The sequence below is a fragment of the Pezoporus flaviventris genome, unplaced genomic scaffold (genome assembly GCF_033815535.1).
Source record: "Pezoporus flaviventris isolate CSIRO_AGI_PZ_B2104156 unplaced genomic scaffold, CSIRO_AGI_Pfla_v1 ptg000015l, whole genome shotgun sequence".
NCBI classification, from domain to species: Eukaryota; Metazoa; Chordata; class Aves; order Psittaciformes; family Psittacidae; genus Pezoporus; species Pezoporus flaviventris.
In genome coordinates this window covers 35,070,246-35,091,713 of record NW_026892563.1, presented here as the reverse complement: position 1 = coordinate 35,091,713, position 21,468 = coordinate 35,070,246, and the positions used below count along the sequence as shown (strand labels likewise).

Here is a 21,468-nt window from a genome sequence, read left to right as displayed (position 1 = left end):
CAGGGCTGCATCAACAACTGTAAGATACTTCTTGGAGCGAGGACGTTAATCATGGAGTTTATATAGTTTCTGGAGCTGAATTACTTCCCATAATCTCCATCTAAAGACAACAGTAAAGAAGTCTGCAACATTTCTTTAGGGTCCTGTGGAACAGAAGTGTACTTAGTGCAATGCAGTGGGCAAGACTGGAATGGTAAAAAGAACTCTAACACCATTGTGTAGCTGCCCAAGGAGACAGGGATGCACAGACAATGCTGACAAGGAAGCTAAAACTCCTTGTACTCTACAGTAAAGTCATTCTGATGTGAGGTATTAAAATCTTAAATCTTTAGAGGTGAGATAGTGAAATTTTAAAACATAACAGAAATGGTGAAGAGCAAACTGCAGATTAATCTTTAATTGCTTTAAGGACAGCAACTTTACTGTAGAATTTTTTTTTAAGCTTAGTTCAGGTAGTAGAGCTCTTATGGGGAGAAGGACAGGTTGGTCTTTAACACTTTCAGCCTTTAACACTTCCAGGTCTATTATGGCATTTTTTTGGAAGCAAATTATTTGTACCACTGCTTCACGAGAGGATTCCATTGGAAAATGAGCCCCTGGTTCTCCATCAGGTTCAGTTGCCAGAAGACATCTTCTTGAGCAGTACACTCACACTCTGTCACATCACCTCTGTCACACAGTGAGCAGCCAGTGTAATGAATAATAAAAATATTTTATTGTTGCTTCATAACATAAAATTAATAAATCCAGGATTCCAAAGTTCAGGGCATAAAAAACCCGAATGAGAGGGATGTGTCATAACAAAGTCATATTTTAAAACAAGGAGACACAAGAATCTTTTCTAAACACTTCCTTGAGATCCATCGCTTCCATAGCTCCATCTCACCGCAACGTTTGCGTAGCCTGATCTTTGAGCAGTGCTAGGACAGCTGGAAAGAATGGTACATTCATCACCATCCACATGGTAGGCAGGAGTGAAACATTTGTTCATACAGGTGAAAGCGTACAGAGCCAAAAAATCCCTCTACAGCAGGACATGGATTACATACGTTCTCTTCTTTCTGGCTCTCATGTCAGTGACTGGCGTTCCTGAGACAGGGGTTTTTAAGGCCAGGCAGAGGTGGAAGGCCTCCTCCTGGCCCAGAGAACGTACTGCACCACAGGCAGCATGAGAGAGCAGTACACAGTCAGCCCCTTGTGCCACTGAATACAGCAGCACCTCCAGTCAGTTCTTTTCAAGGACACAGATGCTCGCAATGGCTGCAAGGAACTGTGTTAAACTGAGGTGGGATCTCTCATCAAGGAGCTGCACGATGGGACAACCACACCACTAGGATTTTCTAAGAAAAATAATTACCTATAATATCCATTGGGTATTGGATCAGAGTCCCAAACAGGTGCTGAGCCTCCAGACAGCTGGATTAATTTTAAGTATACGGAATCATAGACTGGCTTGGGTTGGAAAGGACCTTAAGATCATCCAGTTCCAACCCCCTGCCATTGGCAGGGATGCTTCAGACTAGACCATGTCATCTAAGGCTCTTTCCAGTCTAGCCCTGAACACTGCCAGAGATGGAGCATTTACCACTTCTCTGGGCAGCCTGTTCCAGTGCCTCATCACCCTCACAGTAAAGAACTTCTTCCTTGTATCTAACCTGAACATCCCTTCTGTAAGTTTAAACTCACCACCCCTTGTCCTATCCCTATAGTCCCTGATGAAGAGTCCCTCTCCAGCACCCTTGTAGTACCCCTTTGGATACTGAAAGGCTGCTATGAGGTCTCCACACAGCTTCTCCAGCCTGAACAGCCCCAATTTCTCAGCCTGCTGCTTCTTCAGTCACAAGTTCAATAATTCTGTCCTTCCACATGAAAGCCAACAGTGAGTAACTGAAAACAAAGCTATCCATCCTGGTCTTGTGAGCTGTTCAGTCTTTTCTGTACCCCAATAATACACTTAAGCCAATTAACTGAAAGGGATGTTTGAGTAAGACCTTCCTTCTCCACAGAAGAGAGATCTTCTTCAAATGTCTCCTTCGGTTCCCTCCAGGAAAGCAGGCATTTAACTACTAATAGATTCAGGTGACCCTGCTGGCAGTCCACCTTAGCACAGTCTCACTAGATAAGGATGTAGCCTGCATCCTCCGCTATGCTCTCTGAAGTCACTGGCCTGGCTTCGCATTTGCTGGGCTTTGAAGTGCCTGCCTGAAGACAAACTCTTTCAGCTGATGCAGTTTATTGTCTTTTAAAGCATCCCGTATGGCACTGAAGAAACTGAAGTAGTGCTGGAAATTGTGCATCATGAGCAGAACACCAGCCAACAGCTCATTGGTCACGAGGAGGTGATGGACATAGGCGCGAGTATGCCTTTGACAACAGTAACACGTGCATCCTTCCAGCACAGGACCAAAATCATCTTGGTATCTAAGGAGGAAGCAATGTTGGATTACATCAAAGGAAAGAAGACCCGTTTAAGCAATAGAGTATCCAGCTACTATATGGCCTTTTGCAGGGACCTGAGCCTGAAAGTCTTGAGGGCCTGAATCCAGCTGCTGTAAGATGTGTTGACATTCAAGACCAGCTCTACTGGCAGGTAGGACTTCAAGTATCATGCCAGAACTTACTACAGAACCAAAAATGCCAGACAGCTAAGTCAGAGGATGACTTTTGACTATACCACAGCTAACAGCAGAGAGAGCCCTTATCTAATGTCTTCCCTGACAGCAAAGCTGCAGTGCAAGACACACCTCACTACCTATCAGTCTATGAAAGAAAAAACTATCAAAACTGTATTCCCTCCCCTCTATTGTGAGATGCACCATTCTCAAAGTGGAGAGAGGACTGAGCAAAGTAACACAGTTGTCTACGGAGCCTAATGGTAGCTGTGTAAAAGAGAAGGAAGAACACATGGTAACAATGTCCTAAGTTTTTGTAAGTATCCAGAAACTGCATAATTGCTCTCCAGCTGCCCAGAGTCAGAAAGGCTCTCCATGGTTTATATAAAATCTAGCATCTCAAGATGACCCAATGTTAGATTTGGAAGTCCAGAACAATCCCCAGACAACCTTTGTTAGCCTACTGTCATTCCATTCAGCTGGAACATAGTTATGACCACAGTATGTCTGCTGGATAAATGGTAAGAAAATCCCCACCTTTAGGTCAAGCAAAAGTCAGTGCTTCCAGCCACACACTGATGCCTGATCACAAGCTATAATGCTTATCCAACACTCTCCACTCATGTGTCCAGAAGTACTGCCCTCAGCAGCTTCATGTTTTATAAAGTCTCCCATCCAGCTACTGACCACATGCCATCAAACACAGAGGACAAAAGCATCATATTTAGTGATACAGCTGTATGTACCCTCCTCACAAACTCACGTACCTTTTGTCCTTTAGACATATTTCAAATGGTGTCATTTCTGGGTCAGCTTTGGAGATTTCACCTTGGTCTTCTTCAGCACCATTCTTCTCCAGGTCCTGGGCACCATTTTGCATGAAAACTGTTATAAATCAAGACAACAGCCTTTTACGGACAGGAAGGGCAGAGGAAGGGTAACAACCTTAAAGTAGGTGTTTCTGCTACTCGCTTAACGGATGAAAACTCCCACCCCAAGTTTCCACCTCCTTCCTATGGTAAGCAACTGATTTTCCTTAATTAGCATAGGTTAGTTAACACAAATACAATTTAGATGATTAAAACATAGAGAGGCAAGTGAAAACTTATCTACTAAACCTAATGAAGAGTTAGATCTGAAACAACAGTGTAACCTTTTGCTGCTTTACTAAGCTGCATTCTTAATAAAATGTCAAAGATACTTCCAGTCTGAACTGCATGCTGGATAGACTGCAATCACCTGAACAAAGTCATTTTATTGAGATTATGTTAGACAGGCAATTCATCTGCATTCGCCCATTCTACACTCCATGCTGTCATCAGGCTCAAAAAGATGCCCTTTTTCTTTTCTTGAAAACAGTGGCAATCAAAAGAGGCTGGTAGCACTAATGCAGAAAATTTAGATTCCACATCTGCCTTACAGCAGTCTGTTTTAAAAATAAAAACTCACCATATAATTTTGTAGGTTTGCATTTTTAGGTTTGTTCTTAAGCAGGAGACGTTATCTGGACACATCAATATTAGGGTTTTGCACAATCCATGTCCACTGAGTGTTAAACAGACACAGAACAGATTCTGTCCTTACCCAGAATCTTCTAATTTAAGAATAAGGTGAGACAAGGTAAAGAATAACAAACAAAAAGAAGGGTTAAAAAACCAGCAGCAAGCACAAAGAATCAAGATGTTCCATTCTATTCAGGTTTTGAATTATCCAGGCATGAAAAGCTGCTATATGCTACCCAGGAGGAAAAATGTAAAATGTTTTTTCTGTATTAAAAAACACTTCATAAGCAAAACCAAAACAGCTGCTTGAAAAACATTTTATAGATGCTTTAATGGGTGATACACATGCTCCCATCTTACAGAGCAACCAGGTAATGAGTTATGAACAGCTCCTTTTTGTTTTGATAGGAACTATCAAATACAAGGCCAGAGAGGAAAGCTGCCCAAAGAACTGGAATCCCTAACTTCTGTTGGGGACTTAAATGACTTTAAAAATACATCATCTAAACAGATACATACTCAGTTAATTCTAGAGATCAAGTATCTTGGATCTCCACTTAACAGGTCCAGCCTTCACTGCTAACAGTAACAGAACATTTGCCAATGGTGTAGAACAGAAACTTCTCTATTCAGTAAATGTTTAAGAAATAATTTTGGTTAATCATTCAGATCCTAAGTGGAAGCCTCAAGTTCCTGTCAAAATATCCCACCTTCAAAAGCAATACCTGACAGTGGAATCCCAGTTTGTCCAGTTGTTACTTCACTTATTTCAGGAACAAAATCCTCTAGTATTGATTCCACCAAAGCATGAATTATGCTTCTCACAATACTGGCTGATACAGTAAAAACTGTAATGACCATGAAGGAGCTTACCTGTTGCTTCAGGATCTGGATGGCAGTCATAACTGAAAACCAAGGCACAGCCTCGCTCTGTCACTTGGAAGGGAAAGAAGCTCTCAAAAATGTCCACGCCCCTTTCAATGCACTCAAGCACCTCATCTGGTTTGCCTACACCATGGATGAGTCTGTAAGACACACACAGGAAGACAAATCTAGAATATTCTGTCTAGAAAGCAAACAAGTACCTGAAGGAAAAGACACATGTGCAGCACATGTAGCTTATCCTTGCAACTGCTAACCAGAAGGCAAGTGTATACAACAGTCGTCACTGTGTGCTTCCAGTTCTCCACTTCCAATTTATCCAGTACATAACAGGCTTTTCTTTATCTGCCGTTTGGAAGACATCAGTAATCCTTCATTTACTGCAGAAAAACCTCACTGTGTCCATGATGTTTGAAGTACATATACAAAAACACCCAGATTCAAAATTCCCCTAGCATGTATGTCATAGAACAGGTATTTTCCTCAGTCATGTTTGTGCCGCAGGGAACTACCAGTTTCCAGATACATGGACCCCTTTGCTTGGTAACTGTTTAGGAGAACCTCTAAAAAGTTCTGACAAGAGCAGCAGGGACAGCAGGAGATGGCTGGTCAAAGATACAAGTCCTCCAGGTGACAGACATCATATAGCACTTGCAGAACTGCCTGGAAGAGAATGCACTAATGACAAACGTCACTGGAAAGAGAAAAGTTCCTTGCTTTCTTCCTCCCTCCTCTTTACACTCTACCTGCTCAAATGATTTGTCCAAAAACCTGGGCTGTAACATCTCCTAGGACATGGCATTAAGAGCCAGGAAGAGCCCAGCTGGATTGCCATCACTGGTAACAGAGATCCTGCTGTTAGCCAAATTTAGCTGGCAGCTTCCCCGAGGGTCGGTGAAACAGAAGAGAACAGAGCAGGCCCTGCACTCCTGCAGGTGCATGGCTGGGCTGACAACAGTAGAAGCTAATGCAGGGCAACGATCTAAACAGATAATGAGGAAAATACACAGGATAAAATGAAGTCACAAGATGTCATTTTTAATCACTCTTCTAACTACTCCAATTATATTTGTGAGCACAGAATAAGCACAGGAGAAGTTTACAGCATGGGTGTCTTGTGTTTCAGGCTCTAGCAGCACAGAAAAAAAATTATACTTAATAGTTAACACAGTAGCTCTGCATATATGATCCAAACCCTTGCTAAAACTTATCTTTGCCGAGGTAATGACAAACATTTGCTCTTGCAAGGGTACTGAAAAGTGAAATAAATTTTAATAAGAAACTGCAGCATCTTTAGGTACATGACAGGACTCAGAGTACATTTGTAAGATCATTTCACCATCACACAAAAATCAGTCACTTCTTGGGTGAAGCATAGGAAGCATTTATCTTCTAGAGAATTTCATTTTGGGGTAGAACACAGCTGTGAAACAACTTCTCCAGCCAGAATGGCAAGGGTGATTCAGGAGAGCAGGACTGTCTGAAATTCACTTGAAATACTTACAAGACCCCTTAGGGGTAACCAGCTTTCTTCCTACAAAGAGGTCAGAAACACTTGTCTTAACCAGGCAAGCAAACTATTTGATAGATGAAGCAGATGCACTGGTAGCCACTGAGGTTACCTGAGCAGATTGGACTCTTAATGCTCCCAGGGGATCTTTTAAGTAGCAAAACCAGACAGCATGGCAACAACACAGCGAGCCTTGTAATTATCAGGAAACTTCAAACCCCAGGTACCACTAAGCATGAACAAGCTGCAATACCAGGCACATGCTTTTGCATTTAATTGCATTTTGAACACTGTTAGGTCAAAGCAGTGCAGAAGGCAGCAGAAAGACAATGGGGCCTGAGTCACTCTCTTCAGGAAATGATGAAAAAAAGACAGCCATGCTACTTCTGTTGCAGCTGCTCCTGTAAGAGCAACCCATGCAAAAGACAGCAAGCTCAACCCAATGCTAAGGAACATCCCCTCCTCCCCCCCTTCTGAATCACGAGAAAATACTAGTGCATATTTTCCGAAAGTCTTTAATTACTGTTAAGTCGTTTTTAAGAGTCAAGAAAGCTGCCCTCCTGTCCAGTCTCTGGCATCAATCTTATGGACAGAACTTGCACCTTAGAATACACAATGATCCCTACACTGTGCCAGTCCAAGCAGAGAATACAATTGGTTTGGGCCAGGTTGTACCACCTCTGGTAACTCACAGGCTCAGTTTCTTAGGTAATAAGTTAGAGCTGGCTGCCGTAAGACCGTGTGAGCACTCACTGGTTCTGTAAGCAGCCCTCCCTTCTCTCCTCTAGTTCACATCAGAGAGAACTGGAAACATGAGTTTTTCTGAGAAGAGGTCCCTGTAAAATACATTGGTAAAAAAGTTCTTGTTTGAACTGAACTGCAAGTAAACCATAGCCTCAGAAGCCAAATGCAAGCAGTCCAGACATATAATACCTGCAATTCCTCCTAAAATGTAAAATTACTTGAGCTAAAAATCTTGATTGTTCTGTAAATATGGGGAATACTAAAACCCAAAACCCACAGTGCAGGCACAGCTTGGTGCCAGTTGCAGCTAAAAACTGAAACAGGGGTTGAAGACTGCAGCCTGACACTGGTAGAACTTATGCAGCCTCGCACATACAGAAAGCAGTACAATACAGTGATACTGCACAGCAGCCTGTATATGCTCCTCATAATAGGACAGATGGACTTCTTGGGATGTTTCCCATACAGCTTACCTTGGTTTATCCTCTGGCAACTCTGCTGTGACAGAAGCTATCAGTTTCAACTTGGTCTCCTTGGCCATGGCACATCCCTGGAAGCCATCTAGCAGAAAGCCACCCACAGGTCGCTTGGCAGTCTCCCTAGCTGATCTGAGCCTCTCTTCCAAGATATCTCCACCTTCAATTGCCCCGAACATTACACTTCTTTGTAGTTCCTGGCCCAGGAGAAAGCTACAAGTGTTAGAGCGTCCTCTGCCAAAGACACGCAAGACATCTCACAGCCCAGACTCCACATGCCAACTACTTAAGCCCCACATTCCCAGGAACTTAGCAGAAGCACAGCGTTTCACCTTATGTATGACTATTCCCCACATAACACTGTGAAGTCCAAGTGTAAGGTAGAAAAAGGATTCAGAGACAAGATTACGCTCCTTACCATGACACTGTCAGTTTCGATTCCCTGAGAATTTTGGTGCCATCCCACCTCTCTATAGAAGGCAATAACCACAGATGATCTTTGTACATGGCTTTCTATAGACAGCCTCTCAGCATTACATGTGTCAGTGCAGAAAACAAAGCAGGTGCCACTATCCTGGCTGTCAGACACTAGATCTCACAATTAACTGCCTTTCAGGGGATACTAATATCGGCTCCTGTGACCCATTTTCCTTTGTAGTACAGACTTAGTATGTTCCCTCTCACCAAAAGGGAGGGAAATTTCAAAACTGCTGGAGGAAATGAAGAATGGCACTGGCAAATTTTAGCAAGTTCTCCCTCACTTGGAACTGAGAGAAATTCGGAGCAAAAAGATGGGTTTCCTCAATCTGAATGAGAAACCTTTGCCCACACATCTAACACGAAGGGAAGTAAAACAAATGCACTACAGTCCAAAAGCAGGAAAAAGTTAAATAACTCTCCTCAACTAGTAGATATTCATCCCTGGCAGTGCCCAAGGCCAGGCAGGACAGAGCCTTGGGTGACATGGTCTAGTGTGAGGTGTCCCTGTCTATGGCAGAGGGGCTGGAACTGGATAAACTTAAGGTCCTTTCCAACCCCAACCATTCTATTTTCTATGGGTATCCTGGTGCAGGAGGCAAGTTATTAAAGGAAGGAAGGAAACTTCACAGTGCTACTGGTTATACCTCACGCAGGACTCTCACCTGGGCACTCTCCGATACATCTGTGTGACACGATTTCCTACTAAATCACATCCTGGGACTATTCAAAGATGCAGCACAGACCAAAAAGCAGCCCCATATTTCGGGGACCTTACCGGTGATTTTTCCAGCATCTGAAGGCATGCATCCAGGAAGGAAAGCGACCTATCCACAGACTTCTTGGCCCTTTTTCTACCAGCTTCTTCAGCAATGGTGTCTCCATCAGAGATGCACTGGAACCAATCTGGCTGGATAGCCCGCTGCATATCCATGAACTTGGAAGCTGTGATTTCCATGCGCCCTGAGCTTCCCCACAGGGATACTGTCTGTCAAGGACAAACAGGGATGAATGTTAGATACAAAAGTTAACAGATTGTAAGAGTCAAAGCAGAGAAGGAACTGGTCTGGTGAAACACCAGATATTGGAATGATACTTCATAGACAAGCTCTCCAGGACCATGGCTCAGGTAATCAGCTGCATTTGGCACAATGAGTGAAAGGAGATAAATTACTTAACTGGGATGCCTGGGATACGCTTTGATGAAACCATAACACTCAACACAGTAATTCTCCACATATTTGAAAGTCTCTGGGATAGAGCATATGGCCTATCATCACCCAAATTAGTGGCAGAATTGGAAAAATAAAAAGAAGAAAAGATTTAATTCCCATCAAACTTATGTTGTAATCTCTCAAAATCAGAAAAGGATACAATAGGAATTACAGTTCACTAGTTTTCTGTACATAATGCAAAACCAATAAACTATTTCCTCTTTTGAGCAGTGAATTCATACCACCTGTGCGAATACACATGTATGTATCAAGCACACAGACACAGAGAAGAATACAAAAAGTTAGGCAATTTAACCTTAGAATCCAACGTTATTTGGATTCTGGTCCCAAATCCAGCCACTTAAGAAGAGATTGAAATACCAAGCAAAACAGAAACACACAACTTTTAGAGACAGTGCAAGAAATGGCAGGTACTCATTAGGATTTCACAGTCTTCTCGGTCTCCTCACGCATCTTCCCTTCTGCATGCACACATGGGCCTCCATCACATATTGTTACTCCATGCTACACTCAAACGATTTTAAAGCAAGACAAGAGCACCTTCGCAGAGAGGTTATGTTACTTCAACACCTCTGGGCTAGCATCATTCAATTCACTAACCATGCAGAGCCACAGAATGTTACTGCAGCCACTGTAACTATGCATGTTTTATCCCACTCTACAGAACCTGGAATTAACTTTTGAATGCAGCTTGGACGCTGGAGAGGGACTGCATCAGGGGCTGTAGCACTAATACAAGGGGTGATGGGTTTAAACAGGGAAAGTTCAATTAAGATGTAAGGAAGAAGTTCTCTACTGTGAGGGTGGTGAGGCACTGGAACAGGTTGTCCAGAGAAGCAGTAAATGCTCCATCCTTGGCAGCGTTCAAGGCCAGGATGGACAGCACCTTTGTCAACATGGTCTAGTGTGAGGCACCCCTGCCCATGGCAGGCGGTTGGAACTAGATGATCTTAAAGTCCTTACTAACCCTATAGAACCATTCTATGATGCTATGGTTCTATGATTGCTTTTGTTGTATTACTGCTAGACTTGTGACACTGCTGCTCCCAAATTTTAAAGGAGAATTGAAGTAGATTAAGCATTGTGCTTGAGCCCTTTAGAAGTTAGCTCTTTTCATCTCCGTTTAGCTCATTTTTAAATGAGGAACATTTTTCAGCTATCATAAATAGCTTATAGCTTGAAGTGTTACAGGGACTTTTTTGGGACTTGAGAGTTTAGAAGCATTCTCCTAGCCTATGCCAGACAAATTCAGCAATGCATTTCTCATGCATACTAACAACAAGTTGAATTTGATAAACTGATGCAAAAAAAAATATGCACAGAGCAATTCCCTTTTGGTCTTCACAAAAAAAAAAAAAACACAAATGGGTTGCACTACATATCTGCTGTACAACCATCTATCCAGCTACCCATCCATCCATCCATCCATCCATCCATCCATCCATCTCTCCTGATTACTTCTGGCCTCATCAGCCAATTTCACAGAACCTGAGTAACAAAGAAACAGGCAGAAGTCTCCAAGGTAGGGGGAGATCCCAAATTACAACCTGCAGACTAACTGGAATGCAGCAGCTCTACACTGTTCTGTAGCAGCATGTTGGCCAGTTAGTACCTGCTGCCTCTTATGCGAGAGCATCGAGGAACAGCTGGTGAAGGCAGACAGAGGAAAGCCAGAACTGTTCGAGCCAAAGGGCACAGAATGTAATCAAGTCTACTTACCTTCATTCTGCTCTCCAGAGGAAAACAGCTGCTTTCATAAATAAAACAGCCATGTGGCTTACAGAACTGAGCATTACCCTCTGAGTATTTAAATCCAGCCTGTGTCAGGCTTTCTGGCACAGAAACCAAAGCCTTCTATCCCACTGCTTTCAAAAAGCTCTCAGAAGTATTTGTCAGTGTAAATCTAGCTGCTGAATGCCTTGCAGCAGGGTGACAAAAATCTTTATCGGCTTCAAAACATGAAACCGATCAAACCTGCATCCTCCAGGTTTAGATTGCTGACATCACCTCACCACTGCACAACACTGAGACAAGCTTCAGATGACTCCTTTCCTACAGCAAGACAGATCTCAGCCTGGTTCCCAACAGAAAGAGTATACACTGACAGCTGGATGACAGTCCTTACCCCCTGTCATTCAGTGACCCAGTGTGATGGCACCCAAACTGGCCTTGGCACTGTGCAGGTGCCAGGAGTGGCTCCTCCAAGCCAAAGCTGTGTCAGGCAGCAAGCAGCATGTGGATTGCACAGAGAACATGAGTGCCTGTGGCATGGAATGGGCAAACATCCACAGCACTATGCACTCCTGAACTGCTGAGCTACCTTCCTGCAAAAATACTAAAATCTGCCCCTCTGTGGGCCTGTAGCAGATTGTAAATACACACATGGAAGTTCAGGTTTATTGCTTATCAGTGGCACTATCATAAGCTTGTACAACATATAAGCTAAAATACATGGATTTTTTTTTCACCACCATATTAACCACAAGAGTATGGGAGTCCAGAGCACTCCTTTCTATCCAAGTTGCCACTTAACTGTTCAAGGTACATCCCGTCAAGTAAGAAAATGTCCAGCTTTATTTAGCTGGAGGTATGAACATGTAACGATGTTCCTCTTTGTGCAAGTATTTATACAAAGCATAAAAAAATCTTGCGGCTAAGTCGACCCATCCAGCCAAGGGGAGGACTGACAGCTCTCTTTTGGGAACTTTAAGTGGACCTTTCAATTCTTTACAGTTACTATACCTTGTTGGTGTTGTACCCAGATGGACAGGGAGTGACGGGATCATGAAGGGAGCAGTACAGCACCTTCTCTGGCATACCTGGAAACAAAGAACAGAGTAGAGTTTCATGAACCAAAACAAAGCTAATGGTCTGTAAATTTGCAAAAGGGGAACAGGGTATTCTCACACACATAAATACATTCATTCTGACAAAGAAAATAAGTGCTGATCTCTCAGCACCAAAGAAGGCAGGCTTTTTCCCCATCTTTATTAGCTGCAGGGAGGAGAGTGCAGCATCAGGATACACCATCAAATAACACCCTTTGACTCTGCAACCTCAACAGCTCCTTTGAGAGTTGTTTGTATTTCTTCTTGATTAATACTCCTGCTATTAAAATTTGACAGACCAAACAACTGACTTGCTTGACCACTCAACTGATATATCGGAGACATCTGACATAATCTCAACAATCTCAAGCCTAGAACTTTTAATGAACAACAGCATATAGCAAGACAGCAGATCAGCTACACAAGTAAGTTTATAATCCCTGCCACTTTGGACGCTTCAAATGCCAGAAAGCTAGATAGCCTGTTCCAATGACATACAGTTTTCACTTCACAGATAGTCACGAAAATTGGTGAAGCCTCCAAGAAGTTTCAGAGAAAGAGGTTTTTAATTTTTCTTGAAGCAGTAAGTTGTCCCAAAGCTGTCAAAGTTTACTGCAAGTTGGGAGCAAGCAAACTTCCTTTAGAATCCAAGCCATAACTTCGCTCACATAATGCAATGCATGTCCAAAAGTTTGATGTGCTTTAAAAGAAAAAAAAAAGCTTGGTGTCTGTATATAGGACAAAAATTATGGAGTGGTTTGGGCTGAAAAGGACCTTAGGATCATCCAGTTCCAATCCCCTGCCACAGAAAGGGATGCCTCACACTAGATCGTGTCACTCAAGGCTCTGTCCAACCCGGCCATGAACACTGCCAGGGATGGAGCATTCACCACTTCTCTGGGCAACCTATGCCAGGGCCTCACCATCCTCACAGTAAAGGACTTCTTCCTTATATCTAATCTGAACTTCCCATTTATGTTTAAACCCATCACCCCTTGTCCTATCGTTTTAAAAAATTGTAATAATTCACATTATTTTACACATTCAGAATGTATGTGCAATGGACATATACAAAACATTCATAAGAACACCTCAGCATTGGCAACGCAAAGTTTTTTCTTGCGAAGTCTGCCACATTCTATACAAAGAACTGATTATAAATTACAGAAATTAAAGACATGACATCACTTTGACAGGGTTTACTCTATACCCAGTGCAGCCTGAGACGTGCAGACAGCCAAAGCATCCCAGAGAAGTTTCTTGACTTGGTTGATCATCCTCCAGTTCCCTGAGCTACCTTCCCAGACATAAATACAGGCTATGATACAGATATTCACAACAAGATGCTAACCCGCATTCACTGTCCATTCAGGCTCCTTTGCCACAGCAGCCTGATAACAGTGATCTTTGTTGCATAGTATGTGCAGTTACAACAACCACAGGAAAAACCCAGGACGGTCACAAAGGTAAGAACTGCTGCTTTACTTATTCTTGTCAACGAGGTGTTAAGATAAAGATTTCATTCAGAAACTGCTCCAGGAATGGAGTACAGGGAATGAAGAGCACAAAGGCTTGGGGCTTGGTGCAGTAGCTGAGGGTGATGGCAGTGTTGGCTGTCTTATATTTGACAAACTAAAGTCAAGTTTATTCCTAAAACTGACTCTTTAATGTGAAAAAAATGGAAGGAGAATACAGGGAGCAAGTACAGTGCAACTGCTAAAGGGACAGGAACAAAGAAAGGGGGAAATGAGCTTCTCCACCTGCTGCTTCAGTTCCTCAGAGCTCATGGGGTCCTGCCCCTAACATCTTTTCAAAAGAGGAATAGCTCAGCGGCAGAAGCATCCACCAGCTGAAATTGATTTGATGTGGAGCACTTTGCCTGTTTTTTCTTCATACTGGATGAAGATTTCCTCTTTAGATGAAAACAACTATTTCATGTGAATCAGAAAAAGCCAACTTGAGCAGACACATGTTCTCAGGAAATGTATCTGGACAGCTCTATGAAGGAAGCCATTCTCATGAGAATTTCCAATCTCCTCAAAAGAGGTCAGAAATTGTACATGGCAAGATTCACTTGCAGCTGTGACTTGGGGCTACAGTCAAACCTCTTTCAGTTCTAGTCTCAACTTCTGGGCTAAGCCCACCCTACTCAGTGCTGAAGCTCCCAAGGAGAAAACTGGGTACAGAAAAAAAAAAAAAAGATAAATAAAAGGAAACTCCCTGTTTTTGTAGCCTGCTTGAAAGATTTGTGGCCATACTAGTGACAACATACTATTTCAAGTCTTCCTCAGTGCCACATTCACTGAGAAAATGCCAAAACATGGAAAGCCTATACCTACATCTTTCTGCCTACTGGGCTGCCTAAAAATTCACCAGCAAGATCCACCTGCATTATCTCTCCAGACATACAAGCAAATACACACATTTTACCTATAAATTTTGCAGCTCCTTCTTTGTATTCTTCCAGGACCTCATGAATTTCTGCCCTGCATCCAGACAGAGAAACACATTAACTAAGCAAACAAGATCAGTCATTTCATCACTAAGGCTCCTGTTTCCCATAGTTACACATTGTCTGAACTTGCATTGGTTTAGACACTGATAGCTGCCATCCAGCTATCAAGCCACAAAGCAGAGACAGACAGAACTAAACCCAGAGCTCAAGAATCACATCTTACAAACCAGGGCACTCATAATTCTGTGGCAAAAGGCAGAGCTTTTACTCACACTGACCAGTGATCACTGCCTTGCTGGAGAGCACGAAATCACGCTGGGATTTTCTGGGTAGCATTACTAACCTCACTCCATCATCTTTGCAGGCAATTGTAGAACAAGGTCCCTGATGAGCCTCCTCCAGACTAACACACACCCCACCATCCCCCCTTCCCTCCCTCCCCAGCTCCCTCAGCCCTCTACATCCTTAAATCACTGCACCCCCCTCCGACGGGGAAGCAGCAAAGGGCCAGCAGACTCCGGCATTTCGCCTTGCACCCGGGGAAGCGAGAAGCCCGCCCGCCCGCCCCGCAGACAGACAGACAGGGCCGCCATACTCACAGCGTGGGCAGGGTGAGCTGCGCCACGGCGGGGACGCCGCCGACCGTCTGCAGCGTGTCGTGGGTGAGGTGTGGCGCCGACCCGGTCCGCGTGTAGAGCAGGCATCCCGGCAGCGGCAGCACGGCGGCCCCGCTCCTGCCCAGCCCCACCAGCGTCCCCAGCCGCCCGCCGGCCGCCCCGCACAGCTTCACCTGCATCGCGGGGCCCGCAGCGCCGTTACCGCCGTGCGCGGCCGGAGGTGGTGTGAACATGCTGTGAGCCCCGCCGCTTGCCGTAGCGACCGCATCATCGGCGTGCGCCGAAGGACACACAGCGCCTTTCCGCGCACTGGCGGAGGCCTTGCTATGGCGGAGCCGCTGCCGGCGCCGTGCGTCCGGGGACTCGCCGAGAGGAGCGGGCGGCTCATGGCGGTGCTCGCCGCGGCTTAAAACACCTCCAACGGTTTAAACGGCGGCGGCGGGGAGAGGGCGTTGGGTCCGGCCGAGGGCTGTCACACCCGGGGCGGCCCCGCGGGGAACCGGGTTGTTCTAACAGCAGGGTCAGCAAAGGGCTTCCCCGGCCCTTTGGGAGTGCCGTGGCAATAGCCGATTGGCTTGGCGGCGGTGGGACGGCCACGCTGTGCTTGCGTGAATGGCACTTAAGCTTGTCATGATGAGGGCTGTGAGAAAGGTGAGCTGAAATACCGCTTGCCACAAGCGGCCTAAAGTGAACCGTTCTTGATCCAGCATTGAAGTTCTGGTATGGACAGGCTCTTGCAAAACTTGAGACCATCAGAAACAGTTCATAGTAAGATGTATTTAATGGAAAAAGGCGAAAAAGGAATCAATTGCTGGAGTCCAAGGTAGACCTTAATTAGCATACCTAAGAGAAGGATAAACTTTCAGTCTCCTGAAGATGTCAGGTCAAGACAAGGATCAATACTGCCCTTGAAGACACAGTGTGTGGTCAAATAAAATTAGTGGGCTATAGGAAACTGGGTGAAATTACCTAATGTATTTTTAATAATAGTCCAGCTGTGAAAATGGAGTTGCTCTGTGTAACTTCCACATCTAGGAATAACTGTGTGGTTTTACTTCAATTCCTATGCAAAATTTTCCTCACTAATTACCTAACTGAATATTCCTTTTCTAATGCCTGTAGCCACAAATACTTACTGAAATTTGAAAATAAGAAAAAAAAAAAAGAGAGAAATTATCTCTCCCCAGTGCTGGATGTACGTCTGCAGAGTAAAAACCTGACAGGAGGCAGCATTTTAATAACTGAGTTGACCATTCTTTTAAGACTTCAAAGTGAACCTTACAGAATAAAGACATGTCTTGAGCATCCACTTCAATACAGGAAGTCTTTCACTTGCAATCACCAAGGGTTTAACTAATAGCAGAGAATACATCTATCTGCTTACAGTGCACTGTCTGAATGCATTATACAGCACAGTGGCTTAAAAGGAGCTGGTTTTGCAATGGGTGGAAAAGTTGCTCTACTTGTGTTTCTTATTTTTGTTTGCACTTCTCTGCAGGTGGTTTTCCTGTTTATAGCTACAGATCCCTCAGGATTGTTCCTAGCTCAGCTGAAGGCCTTTTATCTGGAATACCTTATTAGAATACTGAATGGTATAGTCTTCTATGTGCAAAGAAAGCTATCAGCAAGAGAAATGTCAGAACTCTTATAGTCCAGTTATGAGGACATCACATTGTAACTCTTATCCTTTCCCTGCACTCAAAAGCAGCACCCACCCGCTCCCCCATTGCCTCTTACAAAAACGCCGTCTGCCCTTCCTCCGCTCCCTCTGTGCCTCACTCAGAAGCGCTCTGTAGTTTACTCACAAGCGCTGCTTCGCTGGATGCTGCTGGCAAAGAGGAGCTGGGGGGGAGGTGATGCTGCGAAGCGGGGCTCTGGTTGGAGGGGTGCAGCTCCAGCGAGCGCTGCAGCACGCGTTGTTGCGTTGCTTGTACAGCAGGGGGAGTTTCAGCTCCGCTGGCTAGAGAGCTGACCTGCGGTCATACAGAAGCGCCAGGGTTGGAAGGGAGCTCTGGAGAGTGTCTCATCCAAGCTCCTGTTCAGGCAGGGCTACACGGAGCAGCTTACACAGGAACGCATCCAGGCGGGTTTGGGAGCCCCACAGGTTAGGGGGAGAACAAATGTCAGCAGCTCACCACCTCAGAGAACGGTGGCCACCCAAAGCTAGGACTCCCCGCAGCCTGGTGTTTGACACCAATGGTTTGCAAAAGCCCTCTTTGGGAGACACCCAGTAGTATCTTCTTCTGAGGGGTGGTCTCCAGGCTAACCCTGACCATGCTTACCTACTCCACCCAAGGCTGGGCTGGCTGCTGTGAGGGTGAGCCTTCTGCCTGAGTGAAGGGAAGAAAATAAACCAGAAACCAGCTCTGGCTTGTAGGGGGATTCCCTTGACAACATCTGCTCAAAAGCCCATTCACAAAAGTAAAACAAACTTTACATTCATTTTCCCACATGACTGGCCGCTTGACGCTGCAGAGTGGTTTTGAGGGAGAAAGTGAAAATACCACAGCGGGGAAAACATAAATAGTAGCCCTTGAAAAAATTACTACTCTGGCAATACTCCAGTGACAGCCATGATCCAGCTTTCCTCCCGCACCAGAGAGGTGCTGCAAGTAGATACTTCAGCCTCCTCTGCCTGCATCCCGCTCATAGTGCGTGGTCCTGGATAATTCCAGCTGCCAGTTCTAGCTTACAGCCTTAAAGCATGCACAGTTGCAGGAGCTCAGCTGCCTGTCCTGGGGAACACCAGCACAGCACTAGTGAAGGACGGGGCGGTTCTCACCCCAGGTTTATCCCTTGTCTGAGACTCTCAGACTTCAGGTTGAAGCTTGTGGCTGGGAGGATGCCACCTCCCACCTTGCACATGTCCTCTTTCCTGTAAGTTATGAGATCTTTGGGGTTAGCAGAGAGAAATCTGAGGTAGGGACTGACACTTTCACTTAGATTATTTTAGAGTGTAAGGAACCACAGATCACCCATATGCATGCAAAGCAGGGTTAAGTTCTTCCTACAAAGCTTCTCCATATTGTAGAGGATGATGAGAGCTTCACAGGGCAGAAAAACTGAGTAGAATGAGAGAGAAACTTGAGCCTCGTGGCTGGTGCTCTCACCTAGCTGCCTCTGGTTTTGGGGACTACAAGGATACGTAGCAAGGATACATTCTTCCCTCTTGTGCATATTTCTAGTCATACAAGGTAACGGGTCTCTAAAGTACTCATGAAATGATGGGTTTTCCTCCTTTCCTGATTGAGTGCAACTTGCCCATGTTTTCCCTTCCTCATTTGCCAAGTCAATCTTTAATGTTTTCTTCCTACTGTCTCTTCTGAAAGGAGTTTGAATTGCTTTTTGTTGAGGTGAGAACTAAACCATGTTCCTCCATCAGTCCTGGGAATAATACACTGGAGCCTCCATGCTTCTACTCCATGGCATCTACACTATGGGCAAAGGGCAGAAAATACCAGAATTTATGCATAAAATGGCTTTTGTTTCCTTTCATTATCCTTGAGTCATTCTCAAGTGAATCACACTGTAAGGAACTATTAAAAGAAATCTGATGGAACGTCTTTGCAACATTGCCATTACCATCACTTCCATAGGGGGCAAATGAGTGACACCAACGTTAAATTTCTGATCTAATATAACTCTAGTTACTGAGTAAGTGAGTTCACAAACGACAAAAAAGAAAACCCTCATACCAAAAGAGCTTTTACTGGCAAGAACATTTTCAGCACAGAAGAAGCGAGTGGCTTTCGCTGTTTGAATAAGGGACCCCCACACTGTGCTGATACAAAATTTCTTGGAATTACTAAACCTGAGATTACAGAATTAAAAAAAAACAACCCCCAAGCAGAAAAACACAAAAGTGCTCCGGAAACAGAATTTTCAATGTCATGAAAATGATGGGGGTTTGTTGTTTTGTTTTGGGGCGTTCTTTTAGCATACCAGGATGTTGTTTAACAACTCTACAAATACACAGAACAGCGTAAAACTAAATCAGATCAGCGTATCTTGGCCATGGGTTTGTTCTTCTCTTAAGGCTGTGATACCTGGTGCCTGCTTCATATTAAATGGCATTTCAAAATGTCCACAGAACTTGGAAAACAGTACCAGCTACATCCTGCTACACAGAGTAATGCTTATCGCCAGAATTTTAAACAAAAAAATGGACAGAAGTGTTTGCTGGTTTCCTTTAGGTGCTCCAATTTGTTTTACCTTAAGAAATTAGTCATCTACACAATTACCCTGTTGCCCTGGAGGCTTGTATGAACATATCACTGTCTACTGGTATTTCACAAGTTTATTTCCTTCTTTCTTGACTGAGGGATTATCCAGATTACTGGAATTTGTGGGTGTAATGAAGAAGGAGCGGGCCCATTGTAGTCTACGGGCTTTTATTTACAGTCTGTTAAACATCTTGTGTCTAGTGCTGGGACTGTGTGGGCTGGAAGCCAGGATTTGGCTATTTGCACTACAGCTTTCATTCTTAAGAGAGCTGACTGGGCTGGCAAACTCAACTGCATGTTTGAAGAGGCACTAAGAACCTACTTGTCTGACAAGAAGCCAGCTTGACCATGGAGCCAAGTGTTTCAGGATCAGAATGTATCTGTATATGTGTCTCTGGGACAATACAGATGGGACAGGGATCCAGAAGCACCCCAGGCCAGGCAGCTGATGCTGCCTAACTTGCCTGTGAGAACTGGACAAATTTCTCTCAGGTGTGACTTGGAAATAAAAAAGATCTTCTGCCTAAAACAGCCCCAGAGCCTTTGGCTGGAGAAAACTGGGGCAAGGAAATGACTGCTATTGCAAATAATTGCAAAGGAAGATAATGTTTGATGCTTTTGGAAAGATCTTTGGTCATCTTTCTGATCAGACTGAACCAATTTCTTCATTTTGTTGTTCAAATAAAGCAGCTGTAAAATAGTGCCTGGACAGGTAATGCTCCACACACAGAATCACCTAGGTTGGAAAACACCTTTAAGATGATTAAGTCTAACCGTTCCACAGCACTGCCAAAGCCACCACTAAACCATATCACTGAAGGCCTCATCTACACGATTTTTGAACACTTCCAGGGATGGTGATTCCACCACTGCCCTGGGCAGCCTGTTCCAATGCCTGACATTCTTGCCATTTAACACAGTGAAGGGCAAAACTACCTAGTTCTTCTGCAGGAAGGACCGACATGTGCCAGTGTGACTTAGGAAACAGGCATGCCCTTACCTGCAAGTCTTAACACAGCCAGGGAGGTGGTACCACCACCTCATGAATGTCATCTTACTGACTCCTGGTTGTATATTTGGTTCTTATGTTTCTCCACCTGTTTACACCAAAGTAGTAAAGTATTTTATTCTGAGATCTGTCTGAAGCATTTGCATGCTTATGATACTGGTGCATTACTAAGATCATGCTTTTATTTCCTGTTGTATCTGAAAATGCACTCTCCAAAGGAAAAGTAAAGAGTGTCCCTGCCCTAAGAAATGTACAGTCTGAGTGTACTGTGGTGATATGGCCACCAGTACCATTTTAGCCTGACTTTCCCCTCAGTTTGCAGAAGTAATCCATTGCTTTGTGATCTTTTAGCAGTTACTGATAAAGTCAGAAATACAGGAAAGAGACAACAATGCAGTAGGAAAGGACACAAATGCAAGACTGGTATGAATCTTCCCAGCACGGACTTACTGTGAAGTCTTGGACAAATCAGTGTCTCTAGTCAGAATTTAGCAGACAGATCTAGGTGGCAAGGAGAAAGCCCTGTAACTGTCACTTCCTGGGACTGGTTTCACCAGCTGATCTCTGAAATGAGAAGTCTGCCTATTGGCTGGACTGAGAGTGCTGCCCAAAGATGCAGAACATGGCCTTTGAGATGTGTTTAATTTATACAGCTTAGAGTGAAGTACATCTTTTCCTATAAACATCCCAGAATGTGAAGTGTAACTGCACACCTGGTCCCCTCACCAATGCAACAGTCATATCTACAGGAAAAAGGCAAGTGTTTCTCCTTTGAAGACAAGTTGCTTTCTTGGTTTTCCTCTTCACCAGCCAAAAGGATCCTGCAGATGAGCAACACTGCCTTTATGCCAGGTGGTGGTTTTCCCCACTCTTTTCCGTAGGGATTGTGGGAAGGTGT

General features: G+C 44.3%; 1 protein-coding gene across 1 annotated transcript; it reads right to left on the bottom strand.

Annotated features, from left to right (window-relative positions):
• Positions 1-1,795: 1,795 nt before the first annotated feature.
• On the bottom strand, positions 1,796-15,613 carry QTRT2 (queuine tRNA-ribosyltransferase accessory subunit 2). The gene is made up of 8 exons (XM_061454020.1): positions 15,321-15,613; positions 14,697-14,752; positions 12,181-12,257; positions 8,982-9,191; positions 7,724-7,923; positions 4,988-5,139; positions 3,380-3,497; positions 1,796-2,421 (listed from the first exon to the last, which is right to left on the bottom strand). The coding sequence occupies exons 1-8, from the start codon at positions 15,569-15,571 to the stop codon at positions 2,160-2,162; spliced, it is 1,326 nt and encodes a 441-aa protein (XP_061310004.1). The 5' UTR covers positions 15,572-15,613; the 3' UTR covers positions 1,796-2,159.
• Between the last annotated feature and the right edge of the window lie 5,855 nt (positions 15,614-21,468).